Source organism: Myiozetetes cayanensis, unplaced genomic scaffold (genome assembly GCF_022539395.1).
Source record: "Myiozetetes cayanensis isolate MyiCay16 unplaced genomic scaffold, myiCay2020 scf19, whole genome shotgun sequence".
Classification (NCBI taxonomy): Eukaryota; Metazoa; Chordata; class Aves; order Passeriformes; family Tyrannidae; genus Myiozetetes; species Myiozetetes cayanensis.
This window is the reverse complement of record NW_026087400.1, coordinates 8,615,981-8,642,814: the sequence shown is the minus strand read 5'-3', so window position 1 is coordinate 8,642,814 and position 26,834 is coordinate 8,615,981. Positions and strand designations below refer to the sequence as shown.

At 44.5% G+C, this 26,834-nt stretch overlaps 1 protein-coding gene across 1 annotated transcript in view; it reads left to right on the top strand.

The window, feature by feature from the left end:
• Window positions 1–1,200: 1,200 nt before the first annotated feature.
• Window positions 1,201–26,834, top strand: part of DOK5 (docking protein 5) — a 41,484-nt gene continuing 15,850 nt past the window's right edge. Inside the window, exons 1-2 of the mRNA XM_050314131.1 lie at window positions 1,201–1,321; window positions 20,675–20,782. Coding sequence (XP_050170088.1) covers window positions 1,256–1,321; window positions 20,675–20,782 — 174 coding nt within the window. The 5' untranslated portion in view covers window positions 1,201–1,255. The remainder of the gene's footprint in view (window positions 1,322–20,674; window positions 20,783–26,834) is intronic.

The window sequence follows — 26,834 nt, the reverse complement described above, 5'->3', positions numbered from 1 at the left end:
CCATCAATTAATATTTCGCAAAGCCTTGCAAAATAATCACCTCTTCAAGCAAGAACTGAGAGCACCACGCTATTACTGCAGCAGAACAACCACCATCATTTCTGGCTGCTCCTAAATTGAAGAAGCTACATATTTAAACCAGAAAGGGGCCAGTTTTATCAGAGGTGACTTTTGTGGTCACTGAACGACTAAATAAACATGGGCATCACTTCCCCATGGCCCTGTGCTCCTTGTGTGCTCCATGGTGCTTCTCTGCTCCGCTTTCCTCCTCGCTGCCCTGTTTGTAATTTCCACGGCAGGATAATTCCCAAAGACAAAGTCATCCATCTGGCTGACCTCCTCGGAGGGCCTATATTTGTGATGCTATTAAAAGATGTTATGAAGAGATGAGCAGTCCCTCTGTCCAGGACACAGTATTTATAGCATGCCACTAACAGGTAACACATGTGGAGTCACCAGAGCCCCTCTCTGCTGGATTCCTGGTGTACTTGGCAATGTTTGCACGTTCCTGGAAAAGGACAACTTGGGAGCTGCCAAAGGCAACCCCAGGGCCTAATGCCAGGCAAAGTCAGCCCTCACTGCAACTGCACATTGCCTAAAAAACAGGCTGGTGTGACATTCCCATGGCACGAGGCACGGCCACAGGGCAGCAGCTCAGGTTGCTTGTCTTTAGAAGTGGATTCTGGAGAGCCTTGGCAGAATTTCAAGCATCTGAGAGACTTTCTGGGAAACCCGCTTTCCTGGGGAAAACCACAGGTCCGAGCGATGTGTCCCAGCACGGTGGGGCAGGTGAGGTCATTCTGTGCTGAGCCACCTGCAGCTGGAGGGGACATCGCGGGGTGATGGGGTGTGGGTGCAGGAGGGTGGGCGAGCGCTGCCACCGCGCTTCCCACAGCCCGGGGCGCTGCTGGGTGGATTCGGGGTGGGTGCTCAGGGGTGGTGCGGTGCGGTGCGGTGCGGTGCGGGAGGCGGTGCGGAGCGCTCCGCTGAGCGGCGTGAAGCGCTGCGATCGCTCCGGGGGTGGTGCGGGGTATAGCGGTGCGGAGCGCTCCGAGGGGCGTGCGGGGCGGGGCGGGTCGCTCCAGGGGCGGTGCGGGCTGGTGCGGGTCACTCCAGGGGCGGTGCGGGGCGGTGCGAAGCTCTCCGGGAGGCGGTGCGGTGCTCGGGGGGCGGTGCGGGGCGCGGCTCCGGCGGCTGCTCTCGCCATGCGGGCGGGCTGAGGGGCTGAGCGGCACCGCCGCTGTCCCGGGGAAGGATGGCCTCCAATTTCAACGACATCGTGAAGCAGGGCTACGTCCGCATCCGGAGCCGGCGGCTCGGGGTGAGTGCCGACACCTGCCTCGGGGCTTTGCGTGTGGTTCTTTTATTTATTTATTTTTTATTTTTTTTATCTCCTGCCACTCCTTTGTCCTCCTTTTGCAAACTGAGCTCAGCGCGGAGAGAGGAAACAAAAAGATCAGGGGGGAGGGGGAGGAAAGAATAAAGGCACCTAAATCTATCACAACATATAATGTGCATTATTTATATGTATATATTTTTTTTTTTCTTCCCCATCTCTCCCGTCGGGAGTCGGGGATGCTGCCTGCCTGCAAGGCTGGGCTGCGCTGCCTCCGCCTCCCGGCGCTGCCCTTCGCTCCGAGCGCCCCGGGCTGCGGGGGCCGTGCGGGGCTGGGGGTGTCCGGGGGGCACACGGGGATGGGGGTGGCTGTACCGCCGCCCTGGGGCTGCGGGGCAGTTCTGGCCGGGGATGAGGGCTCAGAGCTGCTCAGGTGCCGCTGTTCCTGCTGCAAATTAGGGCTTTAAGGTCTTGCGTGAGACAGGTGAAGACCTTGCGATGCCTTCAAGGCTTTTAAGTTCGTTCGAGTCGCGCAAAATGGAAATCCACAAAACCCGCTTTAGCTCCGTATTTAATTTTAAACTTATTTTGAGGTTGTTCTTTGGCTGCCATGGCGTGTCCCTAGTTTGGGTTGTATGTCGGTAGTGGCATGGCAGTTTCCCGCTGTATCTGGGATGGGATGTGCTCTGAAATCCTGCTCTGCTCCTGCGGTCCATGAGCTGCTGCTCCCTGAGCGAGCTACCGGAGCCGCTCAGGTGACGGGACTGGCTCCACACCTCCTGTCTCTCTTCGGGAGCCAGCGGGGCTTAAGGGGATGCACCTGGACGGAGGTTTTGTGTATACGAAATCTTTTAATTAGTATATCTGCCTTCGAGAACTGGAAAGGAATTAATTTCTTGTGTTTACTGAGAACTGATGGGTTGGCAGTTCTGAATTGTCCATAGTGTGAGTTTTGCATCAGGGTTTTTTTTGCGTAGGGAGAAGTGTGTGATCCTCTGAAAGCTCTTGCTGGCTCATTGCAATTATAGTTCCATTCTCTTGCTGTATCCACGGTCAGTGACTTCTCTACAGTTTTGCTAACTTGTGTCTCCCTGGCTTTTTTTTGGAACGGGAAGGCATTTAAAAATATCCCATCTGGCTGGTTTTCTCATACATGTACTTGCAGGCAGAGTTCATTCTGTAGGAACTTGGTGATTCTGTGGCAGATGGAGGACACATCATTAGGAGAGGACTTGTAGTAAATCTGGCAGAATTAGTGTATCATGACTACCTTTTCATTACTGGATATATATCAGTGTTCAGTTTGCTCCAGCATAAACGATGAGTAAGATTAAACTATGATACATATTTCCATTCTGTAACAGAGAAACTCAATGGACGTGTGAATAAGGTGCATCGAACTCTGTAAATTCTGTTGATGCCTCTGCCTTGCCTTTTTTAGGGCTTTTCAGACCATCCTCAGGATGGAGGTGGTTCAATGCCCTCTCAGTAGATGTGCATGTGACAGCTGAACACAAAAATAGGGGAAGAAATGGATAATGACACAGAGTTTGTGAAAATGGAACAAATGTTAAGTGTTTTCTTTGAAAACACAGATTTCTTTATTTCATCTCGCTCCTTCTAATTCCAAAGGTCTGTGTCATTATCAGTGGCTCGAAAGTGCAAAAGGTGTGATGAAGAGTGGTTTTGTGAAGGAATCCAAGAGAAATCTCACAGAGTTCCTTTGACTGTGGGTGTGTTAAAATGAAGAGCCCTGAGCTGCTGCCCTTGGCTCTGGGTGTCGTATCCTGACAGCTTTCCCATGCTGTGGAGGACCTTAGGAAGGAAGGTGGTTGGTGCTGTCACTGCTTTAGATCTGGTACCAGATGCCTGTGCTATGAGGGAGCGGTGACCTGTTCAAATCCTGCTCCATTTCTTTGGAAATAAATAGTTGGATAATGTTTTTCTCTCCTGGTGGTTTCCAGCCTGGAGTGTTGGCCCATGATTCAAGAACAGACAGTTGAAATGTGGGTGCAGATTTCTTCCTGTAGCATTTTCTGTGAGCTACTTGAAAGCCCAGTGCCCTGATTTACACTGCCTGGTTAGAAATGGGGAATTATGATTAACCCAAGAAAAATAGTTCAGACATTAAAATACTAACTTTCAAAAAGTTCCTCATGCTGTGAAAACATTAGGGAAGGACAATCTACTCCAGCCTCATGCAGGACTTGTTTAATTAAGAAGGATTTCAGTGCTCCATGTGTGGTGAGGTGTAAGTGGGAGTTGTTAAAATACATTCCCATTTTGTGGTGGCAGAGCTGTAATCAGCGCATTGTCTGTTCAGACTGAATCCAGCTCTGGGTTAGTCTCTGTAATACTCTGTAATTCCATCACCAAGGGAACTGGGAGCAGAGCTTGTGTCTGGAAATTATCTTAAGAAACGACTTTTCTGAATAACTGGAGTGCAGGTGCTCCATTTGGAAAGGAAGGGGTGCCGAGAAGCAGCTTGTTCAAATCTAAAGCTCTTTTAAAAGAAACGTGACAGTTGTGGTAGGCCCTGCTTTGTAATTTCAAGATTGAAATTAGGCTAATTAGTTTTGTACCTGAACTCTTCCTGCACACTTTAAATATGTAAATTTAATTTAATATTATTTAATAGAATAGTTTCCATAGCAACATTTGTATCACATGTGTCTTCTGCAGAGCCAAATATATTCAGGAGAAAGCTCACTCTTCCTGATTCTTTCCATCCTTATAGGGAGAAAAATAATTCCCTCAGCCAATGGTCTCTGTGTGTTATGTCATTAGCAGTGACACAGAGGAGGTTGTGTGCTGGAAAACTGCTGACAGTGGAAAAGCACAACCTTCCAGAGTTCTTTAAAACAGAAAAAATCAGCTTTGCTTTGTGAGAAGTGCTTCTCTCAGTGACCAGCAGCCACTGGACCTGTGTTTTGGGAAAGAGGACACTTGTGCTTTTGTAGTCACATCTCAGCTGATTAAGTGCTTTATATCTCTATATGAAACAGGGGCTTTGTTTTATGGCTTCTGGATCTAGAAAGGCTTTTTTTAGCTTATGATTTTCAAATCATGTCTCTCTCTGTGGTACAGATGTGACCTTTCTGAGAGGGAGTAAGTTATGGAGATGTTTCCTTAATGAAAAAAGTAGTTCTTGTCTTTCCATTTTTAGGGTGGGTGGATGTGCACTGCTTGTTAACACACTTGAGCTTTCATTTTAGGTTGGACTGGCTCAACAAAGTTTTCAAATAACAAAAATCAAAAGAGGAACAAATCTGTGAAATAGAGGTTCTTTATAACACTGGTGAGCCTGAAGAGCTTTATAAGGAAAAATGCACTTGATAGTCTTCATTGAGATGCCACCAGCACACCTCCCTCATGGGCTGGGAGGGTCCCACTGGTGTGTGCTGGTTCCAGTCCCACACTTTCACTGAACTCCCTGTTGTTAAGGCTTAGCTTTACTTCCTGTGTCCACACCTGAACCCAGCTTTGCTGGAAGACACCTGCCAAGTGGAGTAAGACTGTGGAGCACAGAAACTGCTCTGAGGGGACCCTCTGCTGCTGTTGTCAAGGTGTGGGCACGGGGAAGTGCTGGAGGCTCCAAGGGATGGCAGGTGACATCCCCAGAGCCTGTTCCTCGGGATGCAGGCAGCGCTGCTGGGATGGTGGTGTGGCACCAGGACGGTGCTGGTTGTTCTGTGAGCATTTGAAGATGGTGCCATTCCCCTTGGAAGACCCTGTGGAGTTTGCAGCCATTTGGCCTGTCCCTGCCTCTTGATGTATGGGGCACTGCTGGAGCAAGATGGGCTTGGCTGTCAGCTCCGAGTTTCTGGAATGCCAGCAGCACACCCCGAGTGTCTCGTTGCGTTAAGTGATGAGGTTCTGTTGGTGTCAGAGGGAAACAATCTCCTGGATGAGCAGCAACTGCCCTTGGCTGTGTCTGCAGCTGAGAGCAAAATAGTGCTGATCAAACAGAAGGGCCTCAGAACCAGCTGAGATGGGCTGGTGGCCAGCAGAGATGTCTCTGTTAAGGACTTGTGCATGTTCACAGCTATGCCAAGCCTTGTAGAGAGTCTGGTTTGGCTCTGCACAATTCTCAATTGACTAGAAAATATTGGCTTCCAGAAACATTCTCTCTGGCTTGCTTGGAAAATGGGTGTCTTTATTGAGTTTGGCTGTGGTGGATTACGTGTTGCTGCTTTGCAGGTGGGGATGGCACCTTTCTGAGCATTCCTTAAGATGAGACCAGTGTGACAGTATTTTTTTCCTCCCAGACTTTTGTATCCCAAGCTTGTGTGCAAGTATTTCCATTGTATCCCCATTTCTCAGAGAGCATCACTTTTAAACTCATCAGTATAACGAACTTTATCAGAAGGTGATCTCCGTTCTGTGTGCTGTGGTGTTGGAGCTGACGTGGTACAAGGTGGCTCAAAGCTCTGTGTGTGCACCGTGTTACTGAACAATCTGCCAGAAGAAATCCCACTGCAAGGCTGGGCAGCATCTTTTAAATTTTTGAGGTTTAAAAATAGTTGTGGAGCCATCTACAGTAGTTTGTGCTCTTGTGCTCTTCTCTCTTGTCACAAACTTCTCAGTGCTGAAGCAATCTTCATCTGTCTTGCTAATAACTCCTGAAATATCTTTATTCTGGAAGGCTTTTGATATATTCTGGAAGACTTTTCATATAAGAGGTCTGTGCCATGATCCAATGTAAATCCTGCTTGAAATAAGGAATGAATTGTGGTTAAAAATTTGAATGTGCAGTTGTTTGTATATTTATTTCATTATAAAACAAAACAAGTGCAACAGTTGTGATGCTTTCTGCCCTTCTCTTTAACACTGAAACTATTTCTGATCCCTGGCTATTTTCAACGTGTTACTTCAGCTTATCTTTCTCTTCATTTCCTGGTGAAATTGCAAGAATTGGGGCTGTAAAACAACTTTGGCTCTCACAGATGTAGCAGGAGCCTTCCCAAGCCTCATAGGTCTATAAAACCAGAATAGGAAATGCTGAAATAATTTGAAAATTAAGGTGACCTGTATTCTGGAAGAGGACGAAAGTTCTTCTCTTTATAAAAAGCAGGTTTATTAAAATTAGAAAGTATAGGACAACATGTGCTGCTGAATCAATATACATAGATTAGTGCTGCTGCCTGACAGAAGTGCTTAAAACAAACAGTCCTGGCAATTTGTTGTTGGTTAGAAAAGTCTTACAAAATATTTATTTCTCTAAAACATATACTGTCACTAACTAGACACACTGGATGTTTACAACCCAGAGAAACAATCTGAACACTAAAACTAATGTGCAGAACTCTCAAAATTGGACGTTATTAACAGGCAGCCTGATTTATTTTAGTACTGCCATGAGTTTATGAAGGTATTTCCTGCATGTGGAGTTCTGGGAATCTGCTCCACAAGTTTGTATTACTATGAAGTTATTGCAGGCTATTAAAACGACTCATTTGGGAGGATCCATTGACTTTTATGGAGCTGTGCAAAGAGCTAAATGTCTGTTCCTAAAAACGCAGGTCTGCAGAGACTCCTTGATCTGTTTGTCAGAGAATAAAGAGGGACAGAGGGGTAAAGTGGGATTTTTTTTTTTTTTTTATGCCTAGCAATCTGCTTCTTGTACCTCTGTCTGGAGAAGGAAGTGCTGTAACAGATTTTTGCAGAATCCTGTCCCGTGGGGCACCTTCCACTCTGCGCTTGGGGGATGAGGCACAGAGCTGTTCTCGCAGCCGTATCTGTTTAACAACACTTCTAATTAAATCCACAGCCTGTGCTGGGGTTGGCTGGAACCCCATCTGCTGGAGGCACCTCCTTGTTATGCAAGGAATGATCAGCCTCATCTGTCTGTTAGAGAGGGTCCTCCTCGGGAATTTGGGCTGGATCCAGGAAAAGGGATCTGAGCACCCCACGTGAGGGTTAGTGGAGTTTGAGCAGCTGAAGCCCAAAAGTGCAGTTCTGACATGGCTGGTGTTTTCCATGGGTGTTTCCTGAGGACATGGAGATCAGCCATCGTCCCCCAGCGTTTCAGTCATGGCACACACCAGGTTGTCCAGCGCTCTGGTGTGTCCCTGCAGTCCTGCCTGGGGGGGATTCTGTCATAATCCTCTGATGGGGCCAGATTTCCTGGGATCAAATATGTAGAAGACAGTTTTAAGTGATGGCTTTCACCACCTTTGCTAAAGATGGAGAAACTTCTGCCCATACATCTGGCAACAGGGCTGTTTGAAGAGCTGAAGATAAGCTGAGCTCAGTCCAGACCCTTGTCCTTCCAACTGCTCCTTCTGCAGGGCCCTTTCCTGCCTGTGCTGGGACCTATGTGGGACAGGGATTCAGCCTGTCCCTCACTGATGGGGCAGCATCAGTTGGTTTTTTGCAACTCTCCAGTCAATCTCCTAGTGGAAGGAAGGAGAGAAATCAGCAGTTGTGCTTCTGGAAGCAACTGCATTGGTGGTGTTGATCTCACTAGTACAAGGATCACTTTAACATACAGTAGAAACAGTTTGTGTGGGTGCCTGTGTTCTGGACACAGTTTAACAGTGATCTGAACCACCTGAACCAAATTCAGGTAAGTCCTGATCAGAGTGAAGTTTGTGGCTGCTGGAAGTGCAGCAGTGGAATTGTTCCCTCTTTAGGATGAACCTTGGTGAGGACAGAAACTGGATCTGTGCGTGTCCAGTTTCTTTGCTCGATGGGTCTGACTGGCCCAAAATGTCTTAATCACATCAGGGGGAAGGAATGTGGTGTTAGGGGTGTCCTCCAACACAGAACTAGGGCACTCTGGCCAACCCCTTGTAGGAATTTGTAGGGGTTTAGTCTTCAGCTTGTGACAGGAGGGAGCTGACACTGCCACAGTTTGCAGCCCTTTGCTTGTTTCTAGGAAATGTTTAAGTGGAGTAACGTGAGCAGTGCTCAAATATTTCTGGATTAATTAAAAAAACTCAGTGGAAAAAAAAACAACTTAGGTTTCTGGACTGCCTGCTTTTTACTTTGATTAATGCTTTACTGGCAATATTAAACTTCCACCTGAAATGAGGAGGATGTTAATCTTTATGTATTTGAGTGTGGAGTGAGAAGTTACATGTTGGACAGTGGCCATATGAAAGATTGAAGTGGGAAAATCCAAGAGTTTTGTGCCATGGACTGTTCCTCAGGAAGCATATAATTTAATCTTATTGCATGTATCTGTTTCAGGATGAGATGGGGAAAAAACCTCTGCTTCATGCTTAGAAGTTTGGAAAAACTTCTGGGTAAAGTTTAGGACTTGTCCACTTCAGCAGAAACTCGCGATTGTTGAAAGCTGAAAAGAGATGAAGCTTTCATGGTTTTCTGTTCCTGGTTTTAATTAAACTGAGTTCTGTGGAAACTTCATTGAGAAGATTGGTGTGGAACGTTCCAAATGACATACACTTTTACAAGTTCTGCATAGCACTGTTGCTGTGAAACCCTGTGGGAGGAGAGGTAAAGTGGGGGAGAGACAATCTGCAGGACTAGAACCATATGGTTGGAGAGATTGGTGCTTGAATAAGCGTGCCAGGAAGTTAATATGGGGATTTTGGAGCATGAGCTGTGAAAACTGGAAAGAAGAATGATGTAAGGCTGGGGGAGGGGGTGAGGAGAAGGAAAACTTGTCTGCCTGCATCTCCACTTGAAGCAGCTTTATTAATAAAACTCTGGTGTTTTATTAACACCTATGCAGCTCCTCTCAATCTGGAAGCCTCAAGACAGGGAAAAACTGAACAGATTTCTCATGCACCAACTTGAACCTGCAAGATATTAAGCCCACTGGAAATTCATGGTTTTAGCAAACTGTTAAATAAGGTGTTAAAACATATTCACAGATATTAAGATTTCTTACTGCTTGTAACTTGTCAGAGGCAGCAGGGATAGGATCCAGAACATTGCTTAGAAAGTTTGAGCTTTATCCTTGAGCTGATAAAGGGAGGAATAAGCAGTAGATGTTATTCAAGCCTAATGCAGCTCCATCTGGTTACTGCCATTGGGTCTGTGGGCAAGTCCCCTTTGGATTCCCTCTGTTAATGGGATTTGAGTCCAAGGCAGCAGGGATGTTTGTGGGGTTACCTCTGGAATTGAAGCAAAGAGGTTGGGTTGGAGAAAGGTGAGCAGTGCTTGTCGTTTGGGCATGTTGCAGGACCAGGGTGCTCAGCACTGTTCTGGATCAGTTACAAGGAGGTTTTGCAACTCACATGGGGCAATTACATTTTTTTTCTTCTCCTAAGGTATCCTAATTTTTGCCTTGTGGAAACAAGGATGGAGAAGCAAGAGTCCTAATTTGGTTCCAACCCACCCCCGCCCCAAAATCTAAAACCAACAAACCTAAGAACTATTCCTGTTTTTCTCCAAGAGATTATGCAGATTATGATTTGGAGTATGAAATTCCTGGTTGGATGGTGGCCCATTTTAGGAGCAGGAGCAGCTTTTCTTGTGCTTTCCAGCATGTCTATTCTGATAAATTGCCTTCCACATTCTTCTTTGGGAGATGGGCTTAGTTTTTGAAGCAAAACAATGACATTCCAAATTTGCCTTTTTTTTCATAAACTGAATTAACTAGTAAACAAATGGTTCTTATCCATTTGCCATCTTGTTCAAAAGATGTTTTAACAAGTTGAATGGAAACCTGACCAGAACACCCTTTTCCTTCTGCTTTTATCTCAAACACTTCCCTGATCTGCCAGTTGTGGGTCCCGGTTCTCCTTTTCCCTTTCTGCTGTTCCTTTGGTAGATGAAAGTCTCAGTGGTTCCTGGGGGTGACTGCACCAGCTCCACATAGAGAAGGGTATGTCAAGAATGATTGTAAAGGCAGAGAAAGAAAAAGAAAAGTCAATTATAAACAGGTGAAATTTAGTCTTTGGTGATTTGGATGCCTTTTCATCATCAATTCATTTCACAGTGTGAAGGTAATTCTCCTGCTGGTGCATGTGGGCATTGCCCTGAAGTTGCATCAGTGATAAATTAACATTTTGCAGTGTTTGTGGAAACACTTGAAAGAAAGTAACAGATGCAAGGTCTGCTCCTGAGACTGACATCTTAATTTGGGACTGACATCTTAATTTGATGTTTGTGTAGTTTTAGGTATACCATGGAAAATGATGGACTGTTCCTATTATCTTTTTGTCTGACTTCATCAAGTGCTGTCAGAAATACCAGTGGAAGTTCAAGCTACTGGCATGAATAGTGCTTTTCTTTCCTTTACTGAAAGTAATGTAACTTGTTTCAATTCAGAGGATCAATAGGGTAAAATCAGTGGTATTTTTCCCCAGTAAAGATAATGTAGGAGGTTAAATTGCCCCTTTACTTGCCAAGTAATGTTTGTCTGGGGAACTATCAATGCCCTGTGGTTGGCAAAGGAAAATGTCCTCCTAATGCTCTCACTAATGTCTCCACACAGTGAGGATGGATGTTAACTGATTGTTCTGAATTAATGCATCCCATTGAGTGGCAGACTTTTGGCACGGTGCTTATGGTCAAATATAAGTGGCTATTCCCTGTTAAATGAAGTAGTGCAGATTAAGACAGTGCTTTTATAGACACTTTTAATGTAGCTTTCTTGAGGATGGTGTCTACCTAAATGTGAGTGAACTCTTGAACTCTTTCTTTAATTTGTGCTGCACAGCTGGGACATGAGAAATTAATTTGAGTTGGGTTTGTCCATTTGAACTAATGTGGAGATTGGCCTGAGCAAATGCAAGAGGAACTGCAAGAGCCAGTGGAAAGCTGAAGTCTACAGGGAAATATTGTTTCTCTGGAATCCTCGTTTTAATTTGTGGGTTTTTTTAAGTCAATATTATTCTGTCCCTCCCAAACTCAACACAAAAGGAAAAAAAACCCAATAAACACCCCTTCCCCCCAGACTCAGCTGCACCTTTCCTAGAGAACTGACTGTATTTTGCTTTTAAAATATCGGACAAACTGGTGACACATTTCATCTTGTCAGTAGCTTTAAAACTTGTGGCAGGTTCTGCAGGGTCATCAGTTCATGTCCAGGATGGACTCCAGCTGCTGATGCCAGGCCCTGTGGGATCTGCTCTTAGATCCCTCTCTGCACCCGCCTGCAGGAATTCAGGATACAGAATTCCAGGATGGGTCAGGTTGGAAGGGCCTACAGTGGCTCATCTGGTCCCACCTCCTGCTCCAGCAGAGCCATCCCAGAGCACACAGCACAGGACTGTGTCCAGATGGTTCTGGAACATCCCCAGGGAGGAGACTCCACACCCTCCCTGGTCTCTGTTCAGTGCTGGGTCACTGCACAGCCAAGAAGTTCTTCCTCATGTCCAGGTGGACCTTCCTGGGCATCAGTTCCTGCCCATTCCTCGTGTCCCATTGCTGGGCCCCCTTAGCAGAGCCTGGTCCGTGCTCTGCCCCTCCCTGCAGGCACTGACAGACAGGGATGGGGATCCCTCTCCGTGTCTCCTCTGGAGGCTGCACAGCCCCAGCTCCTCAGCCTTTCCTGGTCACAGAGATGCTCCAGTCTCTTCATCATCTTTGATGCTGAATCCACGTCTCTCACCCTGAGGAGCCCAGGACTGGACACAGCACTCCAGATGTGGCTCACAGGACCGAGCAGAGGGTCAGGATCTGCTGACCTGCTGGCAGCCACAGCACTGAAGTGCTTGTAAGAGAAAATACATTTGGAGTGCCGGGAACTTGTCCCCGGAGCAGCTTTGTCGCAGGATCAGCCCGTTGAGCAGTTTAGGCAAATGACTTCAATCATTCGCTGCAATCCTGTAAGGCAGCACTGAAGTGCTTGTTACCATGATTTAATGGGCTGTAAATCTGTCACTCCTAACAAAGCGCCGTGTTTCGGTGAAGTCCAGCTCGAAGTGACTCACACGGGAGCATTATTTGCACTTTCATGCAGATTCACTTTGATTTTAAAGCTGATCCAAGCTCCGGAGGAGCTGGGGGAATGACCTGTGAGTGCCTGGCTTTGATGTCAGGGCTGAAAGGAAAGTGTGGAAGGAATGAGATAAGTTTACCTTGTGCTGAGACAATGCCTCGAGACTTGAGGTGTCTGGAGGGATGGCAGATACTGTGTTTGTTACAGAAAAACCTGTGCTGCTTTCTGAAGCTTGCAGGTGAATTAATTGGTGAGCGGCAAAAAGTGACAGCAGGCCAGAACTGAGCAGTTCTCCCCATCTGTCGGTCAGGGGCTTGCAGGGCATTTGTCACCCTTGGCTCTCCAAGCAGCACATAACAGGCATCATTAACCCGATTCTGCAGGTGGGCAAATGGCAACAGGTACAGCTGAACTGTTCAAGGATGGAGAAACTAAAGCCCTTTTCCCATGTCTGGTCTTGGATGTTGGCAGCTTACTGCTGAAGGAATTACTCTGCAGAGATAAAGGATTAATTCATGTGCATTTTCTGCCTTTTTTTGGTCTGCTTATGTGTAGTCTTAAAGTTACAAGTCCCACTCTGAAATACAAGTCCAAGTCTGAAATACAGCTCCCACAAATGAGTGTGTGCTCTGGGGTGGGGTGACAGCCTGTTGCTGGGAGTTTGTGAGCAAGCACAGTTCTTCTCCAAGTCCCATCTGTGCCTTCTGAGGAGACATCCCACTGCCATGGCTTTAGCAGGTGAGCTTTGTCCTTGTCAGAGCTGTGAGCTGCTGTTACCCAGGGTTACCGTGTGTGCTCTGCAGCTTCTTCCATCTGATGGACTAATTAGTCAGCTCTGGAAGTGTTAATGAGCTGTATCAATGCCATTTTCCCCCTATAGCCCGTGTAATTAAAGTAACCAAGTCAGATGTTAGTGACAAAAAAAGAAGAATCCCAAACCATAATTCATCCTGGTCATTGCAAGTTATTCTGCAGTTCCCTAATTTGGACAGGATATTAATGGTGTTAATTCCCAGGATTTGTGCTGATGGCCTGACCCAGCAGGACACATCCAGCTGCACATCCAGCTGCTGCCAGCATGAGCTGGCTGCACAGAGTCAGCCTTTAGTCTGCAGTGAAGCCTTTACTATTTTTTCTTCCTAGTTACAGTCCTAGGCTGATTTTCTCCTATCCAGTTTCATGTCTAGAATTAACTGTGCCCATATAAAGCTTAGCAGATGTTCAAGGAACCAAATCAGATACTTAGCTGCAGCCTGGCTTTTTTTTAAGCTGTCACTGGCAAGAGAAGGTTTCTGCTCTAAATGCTTCTTGGCTCTTCTTTTGGAATGGCTCCTCTCTAATGGCCTTGCACAGCCCAGAATTATAACCTTTTCTGTGTATGATTTTTAAAAAAACCCACCGAACTGGCAATCCTATACTTTGAAGGCTATAGGTCCATAAAAAAGGGCCTGGAATAGAAGGATATGTCAGAGAATGCTTTCTCTAATGATACTGCATCCAACTCATCATTTTTGCAGGGAGAGAGCAGATGGAGGTTGAAATCTCACTTTTAATGTCTTTTAGGTCCTGAAATTCTAGGCTGTCATTAGAGAAAGAGAAATGGAGTCAGGTTCTGTATTGCCCACATCAAACAGCACAACTGTTTGTCCTTTTCGTTTCCTGTCTAGTTTATTACACAGAGTCATTTATTTACACATTAGTTTATCAACAAGTGAGTTGCATGTAAGGAGCACCTGCCAGTGCAAATTCAAGGCACTGAGCAGAGAAGGGAAAGAAATACTCCTGTTCAGAACACTTGTGGTACTTGTGGGATAAGCCAGGTCTAAATCCAAGCCCTGTTGTCCTAAAGACATGTTTCTTTAGCATCTCCCAGTGCCCAGTTCCAGGTACCAACCTCCCAGATGTCCTGAGTTCCTGGAGCCTTTTCCCTGCCCCTTGGAGTCCACAGGGCTCTTTCAGTTGTCTCCCATGCCCTGTCTGAACTGAACCATCAAGTCCTTCCAAAGCACTCAAAAAAAGATTGCATATCAGAGAGATTTCACTAGTAAGTTGCTTCATCACCTGGCCAGGATCTGTAATTAGGATGTCTCTGAACTCCAGCCCTCCAGCTGCTGAATGTATCAGCAGTTTGAAGGGGTGCATTGCTTCTGAACTGCAGTATTGACAGTTGCACTGATTCACTGTAAAGGGCTCTCATAAGCTCCCTTTAATTTTTTCTTTTTTTTTTAAGAATAATCCTCCAGCAGGCTGGAATATATCAGCGAATTCCTGCTTGTCTTTCTTTTCCATCCTCAAATCTGCCCGAGGTGCCAGCAGCAGTTTTGTTGAGCATTTTTCCCCCTTTTGTCTGAACCAGTGACTAATCTGTACCAGTTACAAGCAAAACCTGTAAAATGCTGCTTGTGTTTCCCTGTCACTGTCCATTGTCACAGGGCACAGCGTGGACATGAAATAAAGCCAAGGCTCCATTACTGAGCTGTCAGATAATCCTGGGTGAGCTGTTCTGCTGGCTGTGCTGAGATGCTGCTCCTCAGCACCCTGCGTGGCCTGGACAATGTGCCTCAGATCCCAGCACACAGACTTTCCTCTCTTGAGGATATTTTGGCAGCAACTCTTGTCTGTGGAGTGAATCTCATGTAATCATGAAGGACCAAAAAAAAAAAAAAAAAATTAAGTGAAGATTTAGAACAAAGTTGCCTTCTAAGTAGTGTGCCAAGTGGGAATGCATCTGTAGGCTCACATCCAGCTATTTGGTGTTTCAAACCAAGATTGGTGGAATGGCTTTGACTTCTAAGCCTTAACCTTTAACAAAAATCCCACTTCTGGTTGATGCAATTCCAGGTGGGAGGGAAGAGTTTTTGAAGAAGAAAGGCTGATTAAAATGCCTCATATTTGAGAGCAGCAGGCATCTGTTGTGACTTGCATTAACAAGAGTGAAAGGTGTATAGATTCATAAAGATCTGCCAGGCTTTTTTTTTTTTTTTTTTTAAGTGCACTGGCCTTACAGCAAGTTCTATCCAGTCCCAAAGCTGGATTTTATAACTTGATGAGAAAACTTTGCAATACTGAGCAATATTGTGCATTGTGAACATTCTGAATGTAATCAGAGAGACAAGATTACATCCTCCTTCCCCATTAGCAGCTGTGGATGACTTCCTAGTGGAAAATATTGTTTGTGAAGACTGAATGAGGGAAAGGAGTGAGCTTTATCTCTCCACAAATGTGTTTCTCGGGGGAGGGAGAAATCTAGATGATTTTCTTTAGTGCCCTGGAGAAGAGAATAGCTTGATGTAAACCAACCTTGATTTATGTAGTCATTATAACCTGATCACAATGAATAATGCAGTATTGCTTACTCATAACACACATTAAATGGGTATTCAGGGAAAGGGAAATTGTCTTGTTGCCAAGTGCAGAGATATCTTTACAGACAACATGTGGACAACTTTGCTGCTGATTTTCCAAAGCCAGGGATCCAGTCTGCATGCGTTGTGTAAGTCCTGCTGAACACAGCTCAGTACAAGTTAGGGACGTGATTCTTTCTAGTGATCTGTCTACTTGTAATAGTTTTAGTTTTAGACTTGCACTGTGGTTTTTCAGAATGAAATAGAGCTGCACACTGCTGTCAATACAGGGGGAAGTGGATATGGGGCAAACTGGGCTGGAAAAACAGAGGCAAGTCATAATCTTATGGAAGAAATAGATGGAGATTAAGTTAGCTCCAGTTTGTGAACTCATGGAAAGGTTGTGGAGTCTTCACTAGGGCCACACAATCCCATTCAGCGTCATACCTGTTGATGCTTAGACCTCTTTACTAGAAAGCAGCACTTCAGCTTTTTGTGAGGAAACAGCTCCCTGATGGAGATCTACTGCTTCAGACGTGTCTGAAGGGGGATATAATTAAATATATGAGCTGCAATCTGCCTTTGTTGGCACTCTTTCATTTTTCTAGAAGCAAATCAAAATTCTAGATTCAGTCTCCTCACAGATTTCCTTTGAATTGAAAGTTCTATTTCAGGGCTCTTTTAACTTTTGACTCAGAAGTGAGATATTAAAGCAATTTTTTTTAAAATAGAAGAATTAAGATCCAAACCTTTGGCATATGTTGGCTGGTTGCCTGTGTGAACAACTCCCTGTTGGAAGGACCTTGTACCTGGAGCTCCAGCCCACTGGAAGGATCCCTGAAAGTCCAACAAAACACTCAAATAATTTTGCATGTGCAACCGAGGTCCTTCAGTGTGTGAGCTTCCTACCAGCCTTGGGTAAAGTGCAGGATTTTTTTCCTACGAAAAACCCCAGGTTCAGAAGAGACTGAGAAATTTCTTGTGCTGTGTCTTTACTGAATTATCTGTTTCTAGAGCTCAACAGAGTCACAAAAAGGTTCCTGGCAATAGCCCAGTGTTTCTGGAAGGCATCCCAAGCTGCAGGAGAAAACTTGCAGTGACTGCTTTCAAAAAAGCAAAGTTTGTGTTTATTTGACAGCGAGTTCAGTGTCCCTGTAAATGCAGCTCATTGGAATTCTTTGTTTTAGGGCAAAGTGCAGAAAAACACAACACGAGAATAACACAGGGCAGCTTTCCCTGAAGGTTCACTTGTTCACAGAGGAGAAATTTGCCAGATGAGACTTTGTGCTGCTGTTTCTGACCTCTAGATCCCTCTTAAATAACAAACAAATAAAAGGGATTGTTTGGTTCTGAAGTAAAATAGGTTTGCTTTGCCCTAATGTGGTGGAAGCCACATATCTTAGTTTTTAAAAACAACCAGTTTTAAACCTCCTGCCTCAAAATCTGAAAAATAGCCTCCCCCCATCCAATTTGTAAATATTTGGCTATTTCCAGATACTTCTTAAGATTGATTCCTGAACAAAAGTACGGAGGGGTGGGGTAAACTTGCTTTGGACTGAAGTGCAGATTTTAGTTTCGAAATTCAAATGTTTTGTTTCTTGGGTGGAATAATTTGTGCTTCATGTATAAAGAAGGACATTTTAGGCACTCAGAAATCCAGCTCTTGGTGATCTTGCTCAGCTGGGAGCTGGTGAGGACTGACAGGTCTCCCTCCCCACCCCAGTTTCCAGGACACTCCAGGGTTTGGATCATCACGTAGAACAGCAAGACTCTGGTTTCAGCTTCCCTCTTTGCATGAGAATATTCTCAAACCCCAACTGAGCCGTGAAGCCCAGAAAGCCAGAAGATATTTTTCCACTGTACTCAGCCAGATGCCACCCCTGGAAGTGTCCAAGGCCAGGCTGGACAGAGAGAGCTCTGATCAACCTGGGCTAGTGGAAGGTGTCCATGCCCATGGCAGGGGGTGGAACTGGGTGGTCTTTTAAGGCCCTTTCCAACCCAAACCATTCCATGATCCATGCTGACCAGTCCCAGCTGAGGTCAGTAGCTCCTTTGCTGCACAGTGTCCTTCCAGCACCAGAAGGAACCTGGGAATGAGGGGCAGGAATCCAGATAACTCGGATTGCATCATTCCTTTGAAGTCACTCCTTTGACTTCAGTTGTGGTAATGATTTATAGCAAATGATCTTTAGAGCCAAAAATAGAACTGTCTTGGCCTGACCTCGGACATGGATATTGGATCACCTCCCTGGGTTTGGGGTGATGCACTTCATAAACAGTCACATTATTTCCCTCGGGATTTACTTTGTCACCTGCTCCGTAAGAATCTGGAACTTTCAGGAGAGACCACAGGGAGTAGGTGCTAATTTTTGATACTCAAATCCTGAGTGAGACTTTTTCAGAAGATCTCAAGGGGAAAACTTGGTAAGTTTTAGGTGTTATGTAAATGGCAGCTATTACTGTTCTCTCTCAGCACATCAGATCCTGAGTTGCTGTTTGGATTATCTAATCATTGTCAGCCCAAGTGTTTGCAGTGGAAGCAATTACAGCAGTACTTTCAACTAATTCCTATTCATGGAGTAGTGGTGAAAATGTTCGTTTGAGGGGTAAGTGAGCTCCGTGTTCACGATGGAAAAGGCACCTAAGAGCATTTGGGGCTGGTCCTTGTTGCTGCTGTCAAAACAGCATTAGCAACATAAACAGTTCACCTGCTGTCTTCAGCTTGAGGAAACACTGACAAATCTGAGGCACGTGCTAGGCTGTGGTGGCATCGAGGACCTAATCATTGGCTCTGTTTTGTAGCTCATAACAGGGTCATGATAAGCTCCCTGTCTTGGGCACATCATCATCTCTTCTGTGCATTGACTGAAGGGCTTTCAGGGCTTCTGGGTAGATCCTGCCAAGCTGGTTATTCACAGAATCATGGATTGCTTTGGATTGGAAGGGACCTTTGGAGGCCACTTTGTCCCATCCCCTTTTTCACTGTTTCATTTCTGGAGGTTTAAGGTATCATGTTGTTTATGCTCTGATGAGATGGTGCTGGATGTTCACCTGTGGGAGCACAGAAATGGGACTGTGCTAATAGCACCCCTTCTTGAGGGCTCCACTGCTTCATTTTTGAGGGTGCTAAGTGAGTTTCCAGTGAGGGGGTTTGTATTCTTTTAAGTTTGTTTATAGAAGCTCAGCAGAGAGGAGCGTTAACATCACATCACAAACATTAATGGATTCCTAACTGTGTGTTCAGACAAAAAAATCATTACTTATGTCGATTCAAAACACTTTGTTCTACTTTAAACTGCTGCTGTGGTAGAATCTCTCTGCCTAGAGATTCTCCTAAGAGAAAGCTGACCAGCTCCTACAGAGGGAGGAGGAAGCTCAGGAGAGGGACCTTCCTGACCTGCCTTTCGTCCAGTTTGCTCACTGGCATCACAAATGCCATTTGTCCTTTATGGGTTTAGTTCCTTGGGTTGTGATGATGTTTTCCCGAGGCTCTGACACAATATTTCACCCTGACTTTTGTTAGAGAATTGTTGCAATGTGGGACTGGAACCAAAACTCAAAGACTGGTTATATTGTGGACTGATTTAACTTTTGCATCCTTGAAAGTATTTACATGTGCCAGGGATTTTTTTTTTTTTGGGGGTGCTTTGTTCTGCCTTTTTTTCCCCTCCAACTGTGGGGGAACAAAATCCTCTGAAGGCAAATGTAGAAAGACTCCTTCAGGAGAAGTAGGAGCATATCTAAGTTGTGCTTTTGGTTTAAGCTGTCATTGTGGACATTGTCTAGTAATGTTTAAACAATTCAATTCAAACCCTTGCATGAAACAGAACAGGTTGAGTGGCCAATAAGCTGAAAAATTGGAAGAGAATCTTGATAGGTTCAGCTGGTGCCTGGCATGGGAGCAGCCTGTCCATATGTTAAATGCTCATGCAGCCAACTGGGCCAGGGGTGTGAGTGCCCACGTGTGAGGCAGGATGGAAAAGCTGGGGGAGAATGATCCAGCTGGGAAAAACAGCTAAAAACTGGTGAGAGAAGCACAGCTAATCAGCTTTTTGGGCACAGAAATGAAGTTATAGCTACTTTTTGTGAACATAATTGTGCTGATTACGTTGATGAGAACCCACCAGGAGTTTAGAGGATGAGTTGCCTTGTCTGTGAGTTACCTGTGCTGGCTTAGCTGGGGCAGTGAGATGTGTTGATGGGTCTTCATCACTTATCACTGCAGTGGATTTGTGCTGTGAACTGCTTGATAATGGCTGGTCTGATTTTTTTTTTTTCTTTGAAATCACACTGATTTTTGGTGGCAGTTTTGATTTATTTCTAACTTACCAGGTGTTACTTTGGAATTACTGATTAAGTGTGGGCTGTGAACAGTTGGCAAGGCTTATAATTCTTTCCTTCTATACAGGCAGCATGTTAGCAGAGCTGAGAGCCATGGTTTGAATGTAAGAGGATGGTAGAAAGTGCACCACAGTTAAAGAATGGGTGGGAAGATTGCAAGAAATGGTGACAGAAGTTGGAGAGATGAAGTGACTTAATGCTGTAGATGGAAAGGTGTTTTTTCAACCACTCTGCACAGACTCTGCCCCAAATGACTTGAATATAAATTCAGCCAGACCCTGGAAGCAAAATTCCAGTTGTCAGAACGGTCCTTGGTTCTGCAAGTTAAATGACATGCACCTTCATTACCAGTAATTCAGTTCCTTCTCCCTTTTGTATCCTCGGTTCCCCTTATAAACAGAATATACACTTACAGTGTCACCTCTCATGCCTGTGTGATGGAAGGTCCATTCCTACCTATCTGCTCAAGCTTTTCTCACATCTCCCTTAGGCATGCAAGGCAGGAAGCAGGAGCAAATCCACATGGAAAAGTGTGCCACTGTTTCCTAGAAAGCCCTGCATTCATTTGTAAGCACAATTACTGCTCTTCCTTCCAAGCACCTTCCTAAGAATTTCTGATTTCTGAATTCCAAAGAAATAGGATGTAACTCCCCATTAGCTTAATGTTTGCTCTAAGCTATTGAGTTATTAATTGTAGCTCCAGAGAAACAGCTGATTTGTAAGTTTATCTTTTGTATCAATATTGGTGATATTCAAGCCATTGCAGATGCCAAGTGTACTCTCTTGTGTTTCCAGATTTACCAGAGATGCTGGTTAGTATTCAAAAAAGCTTCAAGCAAAGGGCCAAAGAGGCTGGAGAAGTTCTCAGATGAACGAGCTGCTTACTTCAGATGCTACCACAAGGTAAGACACAAGGTTGTTTCTCAAATTTGTGTTATTTGATGTAATATCAAGAATAAAACCTAAAGTTTACATGCATTAGTTGGTCTGAAAATTGGAACTCTTTTTACTCTCAAGGTCCCAAACCCGTTTGTATGTTCTTTCACTCAGTAAACTAGAGGCACAGTAAGTTCTGTTTTCTGCTTTGTACAAACATCTTGCTAAGTGGAAAATACCCGTATTTTTAAGGCAGCTGTCCTTTCCTCAGGCCTTTAAACCCAGATCTGAAATACTTTGCAATGGCTGCTGCTCTTCATATTTACAGTAACAACCATCCAAGGGAACACGTGAATTCAGAAAGCTGGGCACTTTAGGGTTCTAATTTTACTAGGATTTTTTACTCATTTTCCATCTGTGGGAAGACAGTACCAGCTACAGACATGAAGGACAACATGCACATTTTTCTCATCATAGTGGTGTGAAAACCTTTGTTAAATTAATTGGTGTTAAAAGAATGAAGTTTTCCCCTCCAGTCACTTCTCTAGGATTTTGTGCACCTTTCATATTTCATATTCACCTAAGAATTTACATGTGTAATTCTCCTGGGCATGGAGATGAAAATAAGAAAGCCTTTAATTTATAATCATTGCTGGCAAAAGTTTAATGTATTGGAAGATTAGGAATTATGTGCAAGCTCAGCTTGAGGGTGATCTGCTCTTCTTCACTTTGACATACATTTAGGAGGAAATCTTGAGGGAATAGTGAATCTGAATTCAGACTCATCTGTCTGCATGCCATGGAATATGTAATTGATTGGTCATAAAACCTGTGGCTATTTCTAATAAGTCAGGCCCAGAAATAGTTCATTCAAATTTATATTAAGCAACTTTCAGAAGTAATGAGTGGTGATTTTCCATTTGATGTGTGTGAGGGCTGCACAGTGTGTGAGAGAATTTCCAGCATTTATATTAATATGACTCTGTCAATTATTGCTGCAAATCTGTGTTTCTTCCATTGTGTTAATGCAATATTTTAGCAGCACACACTGACTTGGAGTTCACACTGGGTAATGGATATGAAATCCAAGAGGAATCTAGAAGAGGCTGGACTTTCTTCTCTTCTTTCAAGGAGTTCTATAGGTTAGCACCTATTTGCACATATATAACCCATCAGCAGCCTGGAGCTGCAGACTGAAGCACCATGGAAAGTCTCACTGGCTTAGAGGGATTTTCAGTTTTAGGTCATGCTTAGTCTGTACTTAACAGTTACTTAATTTGAGACTATTGCTTCTTCTATGAGTTTAGTTTCTGGATTTCTCAAGTAGTTTATTTGACAGGAGTAAATGATGGTCAAACTCCACAATCAGTCACTGGGAATCAACTCTGCCTTAGTGGCTGCACAGATCATGGTTTCTGCTTCTGAAAGCTGTAACTGTGTGTAATCAGAATTGGCATATTAATAGTTATAGACATTAAAGCAAACCCTAGTCTTGGCTGAAGTCTTGAGAAACACACCTATTGTGTCTGGGTTTTGTAGGAATTTTGCCAGTCATAAAATCATAGAATGGTTTGGGTTGGAAGGAACCTTACAAGTCATCCATTTCAACCCATCTGCCATGGGCAGGGACACCTTCCACAATCCCAATGGCTCCAAGCCCCGTCCAGCCTGGCCTTGGACACTTCCAGGGATGGGGCAGCCACAGCTTCTCTGGGCAAACCTGTGGCAGTGGCTGACCAAAATCTAGGGGCTATTTCAGGCAGGATGACGGTCTGAACTCAAATGTCTCGAGGGGAAGTGGGCAGAGAAATGTTTCCCTTTTGGGGGAGTCAAGCACAGCATGGAGTGAGTGTTCCTGACAGCACTGGTTCCAGCACTGGAACTGGTAGATTATATCCTAAATCTCCTTCAGGGGTTCATGGGAGGCAACTGGGGTCTGAATCTAAAGCTGGGTATACCCCAAATGATCAGTCTGAGCTTTGGTGGTTTTTGGTGTCTGGCTGAGCTGCCAACTCCAATCACCCCTTCCCCTGAACCTCTCTCTGCTTCAGGGCCCAGGTACATAGACCCAAATTATGGGATAATTGCTGAGGTTTCTGCCAGGGGAGCCTATAATCCTGTGTAATCCAGAGGGATCTGTCTTCCCAGCATTGTGGTAGCCTGGATGCTGTGGATGTGCTTGCTAAGGGGCTGGACAGTGATCTCTGCCCTGGGAATGTTGCCATTGGCATTTGTTCTCCACGTTTATTGCCCCTCTTGGCCACACTGGAATGATGCCTCAGTGCTGTGGGGAGGTTGAAATGAGCTTGCCCAGGGCAGTGGGGTGTCACTTCTGCAGTGACTCAGGGGCTCTGCAGTGCCCCCATTTGTTCCCTGTGCTGGAAGGGCTGCTTTCTGGTTGTAAAATCATCAGCTCTCCAAGCCGACAGGTCCTGTTTATTTTTAACAAACCTCGCTGAAAGGGAGTTAATGAATATTAAACAGCATTTTCTGGGCAAAATGGGTTCACCTACAAAGAGCACAGGTGGATAAAAATGAGTTTCTTTTTTAAATAAACCTTGTAAATGTGTGAAATTCTAAGGTGGTGAATGATGCAGCTTCTAACAGTATTAAATATGAGCTGCTGAAAAAAGAGAGCATGTCAGTGTTGCTCTGTACCACTCTCTGGATGAACTGATTCTAATAAAAACCATAGTTAATTATTAACAAAACCCCCAACAAATAACTGAATACGGCAGAACCTTCAACTATCACTACTTGTTACCTGCTTTTGATGGTACCAAGGCATCATCCAGAGGTCTGGGATAGTCACTGCTCTTTTGATACACATTTGGGCAGCAAGAGCAGCTGTTGTGATAACAGCTCCGTGGCGTGGAGAGGCTTTACTGTGACAACTCTCATTCTGTCACTCCTGCACAGAGGCTGCTGTCACTGCCTGTGACAATGAAGTTAATCCTACAAATGAGAAGCCCAGCCAGTCCTGTTAACGTGTCAAGTGTCACTGTGCCATAAACTTGTGCTAATGAATCTGAGGGCGAACGTGGCTCAGTTCTGAAAGATGATGCTGTGGGAGGAAAACCTCACCCACAGATTAGCAGTGTTTCAGAAATACGGTCATTAACTTCCTACCTGGGTTCTGAAGTGCTTCTCAAATGCTGTTGAAAGCAGCATCAAACCTGGAAAAGTGAGGAGCCCCCACTCACCCCATCGATCTCAGGAGAGGTTTAATCCATCATAAAACTGTAAAGGGTAGAAAAAGGAAAATGATGAATGGAGCTAATTTTTCAGTAGCACCTGCCTCCTTCACTGAAGTGTTTCATTCTGTTACTATTCTTTTCTTTTTTTTTTTTTTTCCCCTGTGATGGATTAAAGTGCAAATGTTCCTTTGATTTATCAGTGGAAAGAGGCTGACTGGAGCACTGGGGCTGGTGGCACCGTGGTGGTACCAGGCCCTGGGCTGAGATCATCCAGCATCTCCTTGGCACCTCAATCCATCAAGGTCTCACCTTTATCCATCTCAATTCTGGGTCCCCAGAAGTGTTTCTGAGGTGTCTCAGTGGTATTTTGGAGAGTCCAATTGGTTTGCATTTGAATGCCTGATGGATGTATTTTGGTCTGCAGCCCTGCACCAGGGCCCGAACTTGGACATCCTCACCACTGGAAGGGTTAAAACAAAAGTAAAGTACTTTTTTTTTTTTTCTTTTCTTGTGTAATACTGACCTTTAAATACTTTCTAATTTTGTTCTTTCTTTTTTTTTTTTTTTTTTTTAAGTGGAAAGGTTACAGTGTCCTGAAATACAGGTTGTCTGAGAACAGTCATCTGTAGCTTATGAGGTGAACTGGGAATTTGCATACACAAAGCAAATTGCCCACTTAATTCATTTGGTCCCACAAGGGAGAGAAAATAATTAGAATCCAGGCTACCAAATCTAGGCAGAGAATTGCCTTTCAGGTAACTGTCTAGTTTTCATTTGTTAAATGTAAATAAGCAACCACAAATTGCCATATGCTTTAACAAAATAATACTGGAGGAAGGAAGAAATTCTAATGTCTCTGGGTTACTTTTTTGACTTTGCAAGGTGCTGGAAGAATCTTTAATATTCCAATACAAACCCAACTAATTGCACAGTGCTGACAGGAATGCACCAGTTCCTTGAGGGGATCTAAGTTTTAATCCGATTGTATTAATCTTGCCTTGAAACAGCAGAAGTAATTTAACCAGTCTTTCTGTCTAGTTATGGAATAATTCATTTGGAAAATTGAATTCTGTAATTTGTAATTGTTTTCCAGGCAAATGAAGTGCTTAAAGTATGACCACTCTGCTAATAACTGGCTGTTAAACATATCTTTTAATGAATACCACAGCTTAGCTATGAATGAAGTGTCAAGTTCAAGGCTTTAGAAGAATTAAAGTAACTTGTCAGGATGTTTTGATGTCTTCACTCTAATGCCACAAGGCTGTGGGGCAGGTTCATGTCCTTCCAAATAGAAGGACAAACCTTGTGCCTTTGAGGGAAGGAGCAGCCTCTGAGGGTGATGGAAAACCTGAATCTCTAAATCTGGTAGTTGTTCCTGGCATTGATTTCTTGGAGTTTTCTTTCACTTCCAAGCCAGTGTTGGGGTTCTGGGCAGTGTGTGCAGCTCTGTATGTGAGCAAGGGAGAACTGGCAGCTGATGGTTTTTCCCACTGAAGAAATGGAGACAGAGGTGTTGCTGTTAATTTTATTTATATATATACAGATAAACATAAACACATATATATGTTTTAATAAATATATTAAAGCCAGCAGGTCAAGGGACGTAATTCAGCCCCTCTGCCCCACTCAGGTGAGACCCCTCCTGCTGAGCTACCTCCAGCACTGGGGTCCCAGCACAGGAAGGACATGGAGCTGTTGGAGAGAGTCCAGAGGAGGCACCAGGATGATCAGGGGGATGGAGCAGCTCTGCTGGGAGGAAAGGCTGGGAGAGTTGGGATTGTTCAGCCTGGAGAGGAAAAGGCTCCAGGGTGACCTAACTGTGGTCTTCCAGGACCTGAAGGAGCTACAAGAAAGATGGAGACAGACTATTTCCAAGGGCCTGGAGTGACAGGAGAAGGGGCAATGGCTTCAAACTCACAGAGAGTAGTGGTTGATGGGATTGGGTAGATTAGAAAGAAATTCTTCCCTGTGATGCCCTGGCACAGGTTGCCCAGAGAAGCTGTGGCTGCCCCATCCCTGGAAGTGTCCAAGGCCAGGTTGGACGGGGCTTGGAACAACCTGGGATAGTGGAAGGTGTCCCTACCTGTGGCAGGGTTTGGAATGAGATGATCTTTAAGATCACTTTCACAAACCACTGCATGATTCAATACAAAATTTTAGCATGTGATTTATTTTAGTAAGTTAAATCTGTGCAGACCAGTCTTATAAGCAGAACTGAGCAGTAGCATTTTGCATTAAATGTTCCCCTGGGGTGTCCTGGGAAATGTTAGATGTATACTCATCATGGGGGCAATTTTCTGTAAGCCAAGACAGAACCAGAGTCCTCAATTAAGATTAAAACCCAGGGTACTTGAGAACCAGTGAGTGTGGCAATAAATATACTCCCTTGTGTTGTGTTCTGAAAGGCTCCCCATATCTGAGAATGGTGCACTAATTCAAACAATGGCTCGAATGCTAAAGATCGTTTTTAGTAAACTGTGTGTTTGGCATGTTTTTGAAGGGAATGGGAGAGATGGAAGAATTTTGTCTGAGTGCATCTGTCAGGGTGAAGCTCTGTCTGCTTGTTCTGTCAGCCGGGAAAAGAATGATGAATCCCTGCTCCTGGTTCAGAACTCTCTTACCACACATCTCTGCCAGCATTTTAGTTTTTAATCTAATGAAATGTATTTCAATTATATGGATTGTCATCCTAATGTAGAGGAGGCTTGAGAGCAAAGAGGAGGAGACAAATATGCAAAGGGAGGTCTTTAACCCCTCACCAAACATTCTTCGTGTGATTTCTCTGTTAACACTGTCTTAGATCTGATTTGTGGGTTAGAATTTTAGAATTATGTTGATAAATGTACATTATTTGCTAATCTCAGATAAATAAAACCTACATG